Genomic DNA, 14,412 nt, shown 5'->3' with positions numbered 1-14,412 from the left:
CAAACTATAGTCTTGGCAAGTCGGTTAGAACATCTACTTTGTGCATGACACAAGTAATTTTTCCAACAATTGTTTACAGACAGATTATTTCATTTATAATTCACTGTATCACAATTCCAGTGGGTCAGAAGTTTACATACACTAAGTTGACTGTGCCTTTAAACAGCTTGGAAAATTCCAGAAAATGATGTCATGGCTTTAGAAGCTTCTGATAGGCTAATTTATATAATTTGAGTCAATTGGAGGTGTACCTGTGGATGTATTTCAAGGCCTACCTTCAAACTCAGTGCCTCTTTGCTTGACATGATGGGAAAATCAAAATAAATCAGACAAGACCTCAGAAAAACAATTGTAGACCTCCAAGTCTGGTTCATCCTTGGGAGCAATTTCCAAACGCCTGAAGGTACCACGTTCATCTGTACAAACAATAGTACGCAAGTATAAACACCATGGGACCACGCAGCCGTCATACCGCTCAGGAAGGAGACGCGTTCTGTCTCCTAGAGATGAATGTACTTTGGTGCGAAAAGTGCAAATCAATCCCAGAACAACAGCAAAGGACCTTGTGAAGATGCTGGAGGAAACAGGTACAAAATAATCTATATCCACAGTAAAACGAGTCCTATATCGACATAGCCTGAAAGGCCGCTCAGCAAGGAAGAAGCCACTGCTCCAAAACCGCCATAAAAAAGCCAGACTATGGTTTGCAACTGCACATGGGGACAAAGATCGTACTTTTTGGAGAAATGTCCTCTGGTCTGAACTGTTTGGCCATAATGACCATTGTTGTGTTTGAAGGAAAAAGGGGGTGGCTTGCAAGCCGAAGAACACCATCCCAACCGTGAAGCACGGGGGTGGCAGCATCATGCTGTGGGGTTGAGTGGCGCAGTGGTCTAAGGCACTGCATCGCAGTGCTAACTGTGCCACTAGAGATCCTGGTTCGAATCCAGGCTCTGTCGCAGCCGGCCGCGACCGGGAGACTCATGGGCGGTGCACAATTGGCCCGGCGTCGTCCAGGGTAGGGGAGGGAATGGCCGGCAGGGATGTAGCTCAGTTGATAGAGCATGGCGTTTGCAACGCCAGGGTTGTGGGTTCGATTCCCACGGGGGGCCAGTATAAAAAAATATGTATTCACTAACTGTAAGTCGCTCTGGATAAGAGCGTCGACTAAAATGTAAAATGTAATGTAAATGTTGCTTTGCTGCAGGAGGGACTGGTGCACTTCACAAAATAGATGGCATCATGAGGAAGGAAAATTATGTGGATATATTGAAGCAACATCTCAAGACATCAGTCAGGAAGTTAAAGCTTGGTCGCAAATGGGTCTTCCAAATGGACAATGATCCCAAGCATACTTCCAAAGTTGTGGCAAAATGGCTTAAGGACAACAAAGTCAAGGTATTGGAGTGGTCATCACAAAGCCCTGACCTCAATCCTATAGAAAATTTGTCGGCAGAACTGAAAAATCGTGTGCGAGCAAGGAGGCCTACAAACCTGACTCAGTTACACCAGGTCTGTCAGGAAGAATGGGCCAAAATTCACCCAACTTATTGTGGGAAGCTTGTGGAAGGCTACCCGAAATGTTTGACCCAAGTTAAACAATTTAAAGGCAATGCTACCAAACACCCAATTAGTATATGTAAACTTCTGACCCACTGGGAATGTGATGAAAGAAATAAAAGCTGAAATAAATCATTCTCTCTACTATTATTCTGACATTTCACATTCTTAAAATAAAGTGGGGATCCTAACTGACCTAAAACAGGGAATCTTTACTAGGATTAAATGTCAGGAATTGTGAAAAACTGAGTTGAAATGTATTTGGTTAAGGTGTATGTAAACTTCCGACTTCAACTGTATGTCAATGAAATGTTTTGAGCGAGGTGGGGGACCCCCCAACCAAATCTTAGGGCTCCCAAACGGCTAAAACCGGCCCTCCATAAGATTTTTTTTACACTTAAGAGTATCACCCATTTTGAATTTTGAAACATTCCCCCTAAAGATAACAAATAGGGGCGTGTTCTTGTTATCAACAGATACCAGTGACTTCACTTCGATCTACTTCTGTCTATTCCTTCTAGAAGTTGTTTGGTAGTTAGCGCCAGGGCGGGTACGAGACAGACAGTGGTGAAGGTTACACCACATGATGTAATCACACTGTTACCCGGGAAATAACAAGTATATTCTGCCAATCAACGGGTCAATGAATAACTTGACCACACATTTCCTCAGCATTATTGCGGCAACTGTAGGCTATAGTTTGTAATTTATTATGCCATGTAAATAAACTAGTGACCAATGGTATTCTGCTAGATGTTTCCAATAGGCATGTCTATTGCAGTTGATCCTGCATGAAACAGCATGCCAAATGAGGGGACAGTTCAACCAAAAATTGTTTAAATGACTGAACTTGAACCTGTCTGACAGGAAGAACGTTGAGAATTTAACCTGTAGGCTATTTCCTCAAAGGGTACTGAACGACTCCGCGAAATAATTAAGAGATTAACTTGAAAATATCTGGAATTATGTATGAACGTCAAGGATCTAACAACTGTTGACAATACTTTTCCCACCCCCATTCTTCAGAAATGTATCACTTTTATTGGCAAATAGAAATGGATCCAGCAACTGAATATCCCATGTAAAACTATTATTAATTGTTATTATTAACTGTACCATAAACTCCACTTCATCGCAATTCAAGGTCTACAATGTGTATAGCCTGTTTACATATTTACATTAATAACACCCATATTAGGCCTACATAACCGCCAAATAACATATGAATAACGAATGTAGGTCATGTCAGTATCCTGTTTTGACTCTCTTACCTGACTATGGAGACAGAAGTTGTCAACAATAGGCACATCAGTGGAAAAGCAGCAAGCCCAATCCTTTTGGAAGACTTTGTATTCTGACTGTAAATCGGAGAGTGAAGACTTTTAAACCATGCTCAGTTCACCACGCAGTTCGCTGTCCCCTCCCTACATGACGTAAAGCCTACCCGTTCCACTTTTAAATAACTCTGCGGCGTCAAAAACCATGCCCCTCTATAGGCTATACCGCCCATCTATATCAAGTCAATGGCTAAACAAACACACACAGCCACACAGTGCGCAGGCTCCAAAGTAGTATATCCCACTGTCTGTGCGGTCTGTCTGTGTCAATCCATCCCTATGTGCATTGCTGCCATCTGCCGTGCTAGAATGAACTAGAACAGAATGACATCCGCACATTTTACATTTTAGTCATTTAGCAGACGCTCTTATCCAGAGCGACTTACAGTTAGTGAATACATATTTTTTTATACTGCCCCCCCGTGGGAATTGAACCCACAACCCTGGCGTTGCAAACGCCATGCTCTATCAACTGAGCTACATCAAGTAGCTATCACTTGTAACAAGAGTAGTTCATTTATGACATATACTATACACATGAGATTACTACTGATATGATTTATATACATAATGTCCCATAATGCACTACTTGGCCATACGAAGTAGGTGAAGTCACCAAAACCTTATCGGTATTAATTTTGGAGTAACGCGTAAAAGCACCACTATAAGAAACTGACACCATTGTGGTTCCTAGAGAACAAGGCCCGAACATAATTCACGAACAGCTAGAGGGAGCCAACATGGCCGAATGAGGGACTGGTTTCGCGGAGCCTCCTCTCCGCCAGCAGAGGATCCGCCTACCCATGAGTCAGAGGATTTTGCGAGGTCTACTAGAATGACAGCTCAAACCTGTCCACGTCAACACCAGAGAACCACTATGGAGATCGCGTCTCTGGTAAGCAATCGGTAGGGATATGGAGCTTTATACATATTTCTAAACGAGTATTACCTTGCAAATGCATGATTAGGCCTCGTCGGCCATTGCTTGAATAGCATTCATTATAGCCCTTTGCTGTGTAAAATGTTGTATTCAGTATTTTGCGTAATGGCCAGCCTAAGAAGTGATTTTTTTAGGTCTCTGACTGGCTGGATCTAACATTTTCAGGTACGATAGGAGACATTAGGAGGTACTGTATTCTGCACGACTATCGTTGTAATCTGAATGTAGTCTATGCGCCATTTGAGTGTAGCGTACTGTAATTCCACAACCAGCAGCAACATGTGTTGCACTTTTTCATCGTCAAGGGGGCAATTGCTGTTATACAAACTCGAACAGTTGCCAAATTCTCCCAGAGAGAGGGGCATACTGTCTGAAAAGCTACCCCATGTCACATATCTGCGATTATAACCTAACTTGTTATGATTTACACTTAAATGAATGGCATGAGTTGTCGGCTATCCATTATACATACATTTATTATAACTGTGACATCAGCCTGCCCAAGCACTGAAGGGTGAACACTGAACATATTGTGTGCCACGTCTACGATATTTGGTTTCAACCGGAGGAGGTGCGTTGCGCAGCATTTTACACTTACCAAAAACTTGATTCCACAGGTGGGGTTTTCAACAAAATATGCATAGAATAATTTTACACTTTTGAACTAAACTCTAGACAGTTGATCATTGCACTAAGATAAATTAAGGTTTACGTTTCGACTTTGCAAGTAATTTCTTTAAACTGTAATTTAAACTTTGAATAAAACAAGCAGAGCAGGTTGATGAACCAACCTGCTGTACTTGACCCTCAGCCTCAAAGATCTATATATACCTTTTTTTTAACTGATATGATTTTAACTGATGAATTGCACTATGTAAATTGGCAGTGTTTTCTGTTAGTAGGCATAGTCATTATAGCTGCACAGTACAGTGTCTGGATGTGGACTTCATAAGTTATGCACTCTTGAAATTGATATTCAGTGTGCTTAATGCATAAAAGAATGTTGCACAAAGGACCATAGGACTGGTGACTTGACACCTGCACCTCATTGAACTGTTAAAGGAATTAGTTCCACTGTTGACTGTTTCTAATTGGCACAGACATCTGGATGACTGGTTGGACTTTCCTCCAGTTCATCTCAATTCAAGGTCTAAAGTCCTGAATTTGATGTTCCTGGCCCAAGTTCTGTGATACACTTAGGCTCTGAGTCTGTGGTAGTCAGTGCATAACAGAACTTTGGCCCGGTTCATCCAAGCCACCGTGGGATGGAATGAACTCAAGGATCTGGGACCATCGACATCTACACTCACATGTCAGAGGAAGGCCCTAAAAATTAGCAAAGACTCCAGCCACCCTAGTCATAGACTGTTGTCTCTGCTACCGCACGGCAAGCGGTACCGGAGCGCCAAGTCTAGGTCCAAAAGGCTTCTTAACAGCTTCCACCCCCAAGCCATAAGACTCCTGAACAGCTAATCATGGCTACCCAGACTATTTGCATTGCCACCCCACCCCAACCCCCTCTTTTACACTGCTGCTACTCTGTTTATTATTTATGCATAGTCACTTTAACTCTACCCACATGTACATATTACCTAATTTACCTCGACTAACCGGTGCCCCCGCACATTGACTCTGTACCGGTACCCCCTGTATATAGCCTCCCTACTGTTATTTTATTTTACTGCTGCTCATTAATTATATTTTGTTTTTTACTCATCTATTTTTTACTTAACACTTTTGCATTGTTGGTTAAGGGCTTGTAAGTAAGTATTTCACTGTAAGGTCTACACCTGTTGTATTCAGCGCATGTGGCAAATAAAATTTGATTTGATCTCTTCCTGATATTGTCATATTCCTCATGTTTTTGAATAACTTGACTAGATTTTATTATCATCACCAATATCATCATCATCAATGTTCTATTAATAACTGTTAGGAATGTGTTCCTATGGAAATGCAAATTGTCCTTTATTCTGGTCAACATGTGGTCATACTGTCTTTCAGGAACCCACACTGTACACAGTGAAAGCTGTCTTCATTTTGGACAACGATGGCAATAGACTTCTATCAAAGGTAGGCTAATAACCGTTGTCCAATAGTGACTCACATTGGTTATTGTTGTGTAGTCCAGACATTGTGAGAACTGCCCCAAATAACTGCCTCAAATGGGCACTGTTGTAGATGGTGTATTAATCATAACTAATGCATCTAATCTCTGTCTTTGTTGTGTTTTAGTACTACGACACAGGGCTCTACCCCTCCATGAAGGAGCAGAAGAACTTTGAAAAGAACGTTTTCAACAAGACACACAAAGCTGACAGTACGTTTTGCCCCATAAAAATGTCCCAGGAGACTATTGGGAGTGGATGCTGAGCATGAGGCCTGATATTATATTCCATATCATAGTTTTAATGAACCACTAAGATAAAAAAAGAAGAAGCTTCTAACAATGTGATGAGAGAGTTGAGAAGATGTGCACCATCAGGGAAATCAGTATCAAGAGTATCATAATGTAAATCAATGCATATGTGTACCAGTCTTCTTTGGCTTCACGTTAATAGGAAACTATGTGTAAAGCATTATTTGGTCAGGACCCGTTGTTCACACACCTTTTGTGTATCCTCCACCATAGAAAACCAAGATACAGTGTTAGCTGTATAGCATTAGCCTGCGGCTCAACCCTCATTGGTTAGTTTGTCTAAAACATGAGAAACAGTATTGGTTCTTCAGTCCTCCAAGCTCACGTTACAGTGAACAAAAGGGGAGGGAAGCAGTTCAGCGACAGACAGCTCTCATGCTCTTTTGTTCCAATGAAATTCACAGCAGTCATCCGACACCCCGGGTCCACCTGCCCCTAAGGAGGATGCCCACTCTCTATCTCTGCATCCCTCCTCCCTCTCCATCCCTTCTTCCCCACACACATAGGAGTTTAGCATTTTATATGACAACACTCACATTTTAAATTGGAAGCCTCCATTATTGGAGACATCCATAAAACCTCACACTTGGGTATGTCTGTATATGTGAATAAGGTGTGGATGTGCTTTAATGTTGCAATAAAGATCACTTGGTGGCTTGAAATCTCAGCGTCTCTCTCTCTCTCTCTCTCTCTCTCTCTCTCTCTCTCTCATTCTATCTCTAAGCAGATGAGATTGCCTTCGTGGAGGGGATGACGATCGTGTATAAGTGCAGCATTGACCTGTTCTTCTACGTGGCGGGCAGTGCACAGGAGAATGAGGTAGGTAATGTGCTTCAGATGCAGAAGGAGTACAAGGCTAGACTGGTGCTTCAAAGACTATACATTATGGCCCGAATCCTGACTTGAGATCCGCAGTCCGCATGCAACTCGAAGTTTTTGCACAAGTCTTCCATTGACGTCAATGCATAATTCACACAAAGTCTGAGTTAAGCCTTCACATATCAATTTAGGATTCAGATCTCAGAAAGCAACATGTAATTTGCAGTAGCGGTGGATGGGCCGAATCACTGGGGAAGCCAAGCCCCCCCCCCCCCCCACATTACAACCTATGTGTTGTGGTAATTGCGTTGTTTGCTCCATAACCTGTTCATTCTTATTCCTTGCGACCGTGATATAAATAGGCCTAAAGGCAGAGACAATTTAACCACACCTTTGTTTAATCAAACAACCGGAGACCAACCTCTGTCCGGTGAAGTCCACAAAGTGCTGCCTCCACTATTCCAGCACCATTTAAACTTCAACAATTCAACCTCATCAAATCACCCCTGCTTAGTCTAATACAGTGACAACTAAAAGATACCAAAAACAAATTAGTCCAATCAACATAAGCTAAATATTATGTGGCTGTCCATGGTTCTGATTTCTGTGTGTGTGCGAATGTGTGTGCATGCGCGTTCGTGCAAGTAGAAAAACATGTTGACTACTTGTAGAGAAATACCAATGCCATCCTCCTCTCTTTCATGTTGACAAAACGGTCTATCATTCTATCATACAATACATGCTTTTATTTTTTGTTGTCCTAGGCTACCTGGCTAAAATGCTTGCTCGCTAGCCTAACTGCCATTCATGGGCAACGTTAGCTAGTTAACATTAGCCTTCTACATCTAGCTACATATTGAACTTTCATCCTCTCAGGCCAAGGGCACAACAATGTATGAATTAATGGCTGGATCAGAATTGCCGTTATAATCATTGGCCAGTATGGAGAATTAAGTAAAACCACAAGTCCAAATCCCTATTTCCATCCATGGCTAATTCAGGAAAGGACCAGTTTTAGCTAGCTGGCTAAATTCAAGTTGTTTCTGTCAATGACGTATGCTCTCAATGCGATTTGATAGGAGTGACACCAAAATCCAAGCTGGCTTCCTTGGACACTTTTTTTGATGTGCCAGGACCATTCACAGTTGAGCTCGCTCAGTTTATCTCAACGCTGATTGGCTAATTTGTTATATTTTTTTTTATCAAGGGAGGCCAAATGCTGGCTGGCTTCCTTTGCATTCAATGCTACGGGCGGCAACAATGTCATACTCGTTTGGACCAGACAGCATCAGATGGATGGCCTACACGTAGAGAGACAGAGGGTCGCTGTTTTGCTCGCTCGGATGCTTTCTTCTGTGAGATACATTCAGCCTCTTGCGAATTGAAGGCAAATTATGAAACACAGCGAGACAAAAGCTAAATGTATTTTATGTTTATAAAATATATATATATATTGGTAAATTTTTGCGGGAAGCCTGGCTTCCCTTGGCATCCATGAATACATGCCACTGGTAATTTGTCGGCATGACGTCATCATTGGAGACTCTATATATAGCAAATGCCCATGAGAATAAATGGCTGATAATTTGTTTATCTTCAGCACTTCTTGTTGCTATGTACGTTGCTAGCGAAAGACAAGTCCCTTTATGGCATATTGGCATTCATAAACAACAAGCAGAGTGATTCAACCACACCTGACCTTTCGCTCTCTCTCTCCCTCTCTCTGTCCCTTTCACTTTCCCACACCCTTTCTCTGTTTACTTCTCCTGGCTTCCATCTATACCTCTCAATTCTCTTGTTTTCCGTTCATCCTCCCCTCCTCCACTGCCCTGCTCTCTCTTCCTATAGCTTATGCTCATGGCTGTACTGAACTGTCTGTTTGAGTCCCTCAGTCAAATCCTAAGGTAAGTGTACAAGTGTTGACTATGTTGAAGATGGTCGGTCAACCTTTAGGGGCTAACAATTGTAGAAACATCGAGGAGAAAAACGTAACAAAGTCAACATCAATGCAAGAAACGATTATTTGAAAAAATATTGTAAATAATTAGTGAAAACATCACTCTAGTAAATATGGGGACAGGTCAACAAAATTAGAAATAAGTTAATTTCAGATTTGAGTAGCTCTGGTGGAATTGTTTCCTTCATGCGTTCAAGACATGGTGAACCGTATCAGTTGAAACCTGCAATAAGTTAGTGATTAGTTTATTTTGGGTTATATTATGATGGGATGACAGTGACACACCCGTAGCCCTCTCAGTGAAGTGGAGCAGCTTGACAGGGGCTGGTGCCGTTACCATAGAAACCAATGCAGTAGCAATGCAGGCAGGGAGAGAGAGTGAATGGATCTATTTGCTCCCTCTCTCCCCTCCTTTAATGCAGTTTTCTATTTTTTAAATGCCAACTGTTCTGTATCATTTCAAACCTTGACAACTGGTACTACAGGAAGTTGATTTAAGTCAGTGTTTGAAATGTACAGAATAGCCTAAGGTGATATGAGCAGGAGTGCACCATACATTTCTGATCACAAGGCAACAATATGAGACCCAATCACAGATTTCATCCCTGTTGGCTCCACATACTGACTACAATTCAAGTCAGTCAATCAAGTTTTCTTACTTACAGGAAAAATGTGGAGAGAAGGTCTCTACTGGACAACATGGACGGAGTCTTCTTAGTAGTGGATGAAATTATCGACGGGGGGTAACGTATAGATTGCATTTGGATTACTGTTACAGTGCTATTTGGGTTGATAATTGGATTCGTTCCGACATTTCTTGATTTCTTGTTTAGAAAACAATTCAGATTATTTGTCCTTGTTTGACACTGCATTGTTAGGAGCTAGTAACATAAGCATTTCGCTGGACCCGCTATAACATCTGCTAAACTGTGTACGTGACCAATAAACTTTGATTTGAGGTATCATTCAGGGGATGGAGTTGGGAGTTACTGGTACAATATCTTGTTGTGTTCTCTGAGTGACTGACCCTACCATTGTGTTACCAGGGTGATCTTGGAGAGCGATCCCCAACAGGTCATCCAGAAGGTCAATTACAGGGTAAGACAGCTACAGTCACTGACTGTGTCTACTGTATGGATTAATACATGGATTCTGATATGGGTACAATACTCGCAGATACAGATGACTAAAGGAAATTGTGATATTTTATATTTTAGGACCGACTGATATGGAGATGTAGGGATTGTGTTTAGTGGATTGCTGTGGACTTTGATAACCTGTATGTTCGAGGAAAATTAATGAACCCATTTTATGTCACATTGAACACCAAATGCCCCCCCCCCCAACATCCCCTCAACACCCAAGTCCATCTTCCTCTTACGTGTCCTCTCTCTCCCCACCCCCACCCATCTACTCACACTGTCAGCTGGGTGATTCAGAGCAAGCCTACGGCTTCGACCTCTTTGATTACATCGTTGGTAACATTGATGGACAGACGGACAGAAGCCAGTGTGCATAGCAACAGACTGCCCCTACAACCAGAGAGGGAGAGTGAGGGATAGAGAGGGAGGGAGGGGGAGATCCAGTGCAGGTATCTGCATGGTGAGAGAGCATGCCACTTTAGGTTCTGATAACCCCCAGGAAACCACATCATAACGTTGGATCAGCCGTCCACTAAGTCTGTGTCCTGCTGTGGTTTGTCAGTGGTTAGCCTGAGGTTGCCAAGAGTGCTTCAATTAGTCCGTATGGGGTTCCAGGAAATACCATAGGTGTTGGTACACCTTAAGAGCAGCAGGGCCCTTTGTAGTACTCCGTTGCACAATGCGTATTATGTGTGAGGCAGCCATATTAATTGGATTGCGGTGGTCACTGACGCATTCACCAGTGTCAGAGTGCATTTACATTAGCAATTGCAAGGCATCAAATGACTGTTTTTAGGGCATTATGTTATCTTACAGTTGTTGCTTGCTTTATGTGTTTGACTCTTTACACACATATAGCCCCTAATGGTGTGTGTGTTGTGTGTGTTTGTGTGTTGTGTGTGTGTGTGTGTGTGTGTTTGATTGCTATGACGTCATGTCCCTTCTTTCTTTTACTGTTTCTATTCCAGGCGGATGAGAACCCACTGTCAGAGCAGAGCGTGGCTCAGGTGAGGTCACACACACACACACAAAGCAATGTCACCCTGCATGTATAGCATGCTTATCTTTTCTATTGATAGAGCTTTAGCCATTAATTTCAGTTTATACCTGATGACATAACCTTCTATTCTACTGTCATATACATTAATTGCATATAAACTGTAACATGATTCTTATCAGGGTTGGGGTCAGCTCCATTTTAATTCTAGTCAATTCAGGAAGTACACTGAAATTCCAATTCCAATTATCTTCAATGCTTTGGAATTAGAATTTGGTTTACTTGAATTGACTGGAATTTAAATGGAATTGACCCCAACACTGATTCTTATCTTTCCAGTTACCCTTTTTCATAATTTCTATACTAAATGTACTGTAGAATAAAGCCACAGTACACAACACATGGATAATTGTCTCCCAGTATTGTTCAATTTGAAATTTATCAAATATTACTACTCATAATACCTGATTGTTTGAAGGTTGGTCTAAATTATATGGTCCAGTTATATGATATGTTATTACAATACTACAATATGATTTCAATTTGACTAAAGTCACTGCATTCATACAAATATTCATCCATTTGAATAATATATTCTTTATGAGTGCCAAACACATTGCATTCATACAGAATGCTTTCAATATCATTTAGGAGATTTGCCAGCTTTGCCAGCATATACTAACCTGCATCTGGATTTGATGACCTGCATAGTAAATAATGGAATGGCTCACATTGCATGATCAACATGGCTGCTGAATTGCTCTTACCCTCATGCAATGTTCTGCCTGTTACTTCCTCTTTCCTTCTTCTCCTAACCCTCTGCTCTAACCCTCACAGCACATTACGGACAAATTGGCTATGACCTCCAATGTAAGTCCTCTCACTCCTCACCCTCCAACATGGGACATTTTGAGTCTCCTGGGGCTTGGTCAGAAGACCAGAATGTTGCAGATAGTTATGAAGTATATAGAATGGACACATCATGGCTGTTCTATACTGGTCATCTCTATGTGTGACTTTCAGACTACCCTGTACTCCTGAGTCAGACCCTGCTTGCAGGGAAGGGTTCATATCCAAAGCTATTCATTAACCATTTGCCTTGTGGTAGTTTCTCTCCCATGTTGGAACCAAACGTTCAATGACAATAATGTCTATCCTCTAATAGACATGGAATTGTCATGGTGCCTATATATAAACACTAGACCTAGACAATAAACCTAAAACACTAAACACTAACACTAAACTAAACAGTAAACTACTAGACGTAGACACTAAACACTAGACACAAGTTCATAATTTTAGCTGGGTTCCTTGCGCCCCCTGGTGCATAGTTCTATGCTATGCATCTCTGTTTCAACAGCCCAAAAAATGCAGTTGTTTCTCTTGTGGAATTTAATTTTAGCAGGAAGAGTGACATTTATAAATCACTGAGGCACACAGGTCATTACTGATGTTGAATATGATTAAATTGTGTTTCTAAGCAAGATGAAAATGCATTTAAGTCTGCACAGAGAAGCTGACGTTTGTGTGTCTACTACACAAAATACACTTACACATTTTAAGGAGCTCATATTTCATGTAAAATATGAACATGTGAGGAGTTCCATTGAAATTCACATGAATGCAATAGTGACACCTATTGGTTGAAGTGTGTCACAATCAACTATAAATATAACAGACTACTACAGTATAATATAATAGGCTACTATTAATGATCTATGATAATGTTGATTTTCCACTCAATCTGAAAAGGTGTTCTTTCTGGTTTTTTCTCTCCAGATAATGCAGTCTGCCAAGGAACAAATAAAGTGGTCAATACTCAAATGATCCACACATGCCTGTTCAAACGTCAAATGTCTTACAGTAGAATGGACAGTACGAATTTATGTGTACATAGTAAGTGGTGTATTTAGCGTTTTATGCTTAAATAGGCTATATTTATGGTAATTAGTGGCAAATACGGCCGTTTTTCCTATGAAGGCAAACTGTATTATATTGGAAATAATGTGTTTAATTTATTTGATTTGCAATAAAAATCGGGAAGATATGCTAGATTATAGCATATGATTTTGTTAATTTCCCTTAACCCTCCAAAATACTCTGTAAAGAAATGTTTGAACCAAACCAAGAAAACTTAATTTTGTTGTAATGTGTGCAGTCCTACAAAACTATGGAAACACTGTTGCTTAGGCTTCAAAGAGGGAAATTCATGCCAGTAATTATGAAGTTATGTTACAGTGAACTTTAAATATTAAGTTTTGTTATACTACATTTTAAAGCTTTGTAAGTTTAACAGAAAAAGGCAATAGCCGGTGGTGTTACAGTAGTCCTGTTTGTTGTTGAAAGTCAGGTTACCCCATGTTAATTTATATTTTAGAATTATTGTGTGTTCATAATAAAACGAAGTTGGCATAGGTAGGTAGACCTGTGTTTTTTCTAAAGCACTGAGAACACCATTAGGACCATAAGAATAAAATATATTTTGTTACTAGCCTATGATGGACAAATAAACTATTTGAATATTTCCTAATTTTAACGCCAAAGACTAAGATGGATAATATTTGACGATAGATAATATTTAGTTTACATGTTATCAAGTAGGCTAATCATTGTTCGTTTTGTTGATGTCTATTGGCAGATTTTTTTCTAATTTTAGTCTGCCTGTTGTCAAGCTGATTAAAATATATTTTTTTGTATTTTGTGTTGTCAAAATGGCTCTTGTTCCATATTTATCATATCTAATTTTACACAATATATTTTTTCTTCTTTCCTCGAAAAGGGTTCCTGTGAGCAGTGATGGCTGTAGCCCATAGTGTCTTTTGAAATGAATATTTTGAACGGTAATCTAAGTAGTTAATATTCATGAGACAAGGGGTGTGGTATCTGTTTTGATTGGACGTCAGGGTCTTACGTCAACATCCCCCGCCTTCATATCAAATGCCAATGAAGCGTTTCAGATGTTAAGTCTCAAAATGTGATTGGACGTGTCTGGTGCAGGGTGGAGCTTTCTGTATTCCATATCACTCTGCGGTCAATATCGTTTTAATTGTTCAATATAGGCCGTAATTAGGGAAATTAACCATAGACAACGAAGATGTGTCTGGGGCGAATGGTATAGTCTATGTGAAGAAATTGAATAGCATACAAAAGTTGCTTGTAGGCCTATTTAGATTAAATTGCGATGCTTTAGATTTAGGAATTGGTAGAACAGGTACGCTATTATATAATTGGAAAACATTAT

At 40.6% G+C, this 14,412-nt stretch overlaps 2 protein-coding genes across 6 annotated transcripts in view; one reads left to right on the top strand and one right to left on the bottom strand.

The window, feature by feature from the left end:
- LOC311105885 (endoplasmic reticulum membrane sensor NFE2L1-like) overlaps positions 1–2,970 on the bottom strand; it is a 28,081-nt gene extending 25,111 nt beyond the window's left edge. For both annotated transcript variants that reach the window (XM_084148109.1, XM_084148110.1), the window contains exon 1: positions 2,832–2,970. The gene's annotated coding sequence lies outside the window, so the exon portion shown is untranslated. The remainder of the gene's footprint in view (positions 1–2,831) is intronic.
- Positions 2,971–3,725: 755 nt separating this feature from the next.
- On the top strand, positions 3,726–13,867 carry LOC311148746 (coatomer subunit zeta-1-like). 4 transcript variants are annotated; one of them, XM_084185714.1, is made up of 10 exons: positions 3,726–3,792; positions 5,842–5,910; positions 6,073–6,157; positions 6,984–7,075; positions 8,924–8,979; positions 9,698–9,775; positions 10,079–10,130; positions 11,143–11,181; positions 12,009–12,041; positions 12,951–13,867. In XM_084185714.1, the coding sequence occupies exons 1-10, from the start codon at positions 3,733–3,735 to the stop codon at positions 12,996–12,998; spliced, it is 612 nt and encodes a 203-aa protein (XP_084041840.1). In that variant the 5' UTR covers positions 3,726–3,732; the 3' UTR covers positions 12,999–13,867. The 4 variants fall into 4 exon arrangements, with proteins under 4 accessions (XP_084041840.1, XP_084041839.1, XP_084041842.1 ...); XM_084185713.1 differs by having other exon boundaries at positions 6,981–7,075; XM_084185716.1 differs by lacking the exon at positions 12,009–12,041.
- Positions 13,868–14,412: the final 545 nt, after the last annotated feature.

The sequence above is a fragment of the Coregonus lavaretus genome (genome assembly GCF_964263955.1).
Source record: "Coregonus lavaretus genome assembly, chromosome: 2".
Taxonomy (NCBI): Eukaryota; Metazoa; Chordata; class Actinopteri; order Salmoniformes; family Salmonidae; genus Coregonus; species Coregonus lavaretus.
This window is presented reverse-complemented; position numbering and strand designations above follow the sequence as displayed.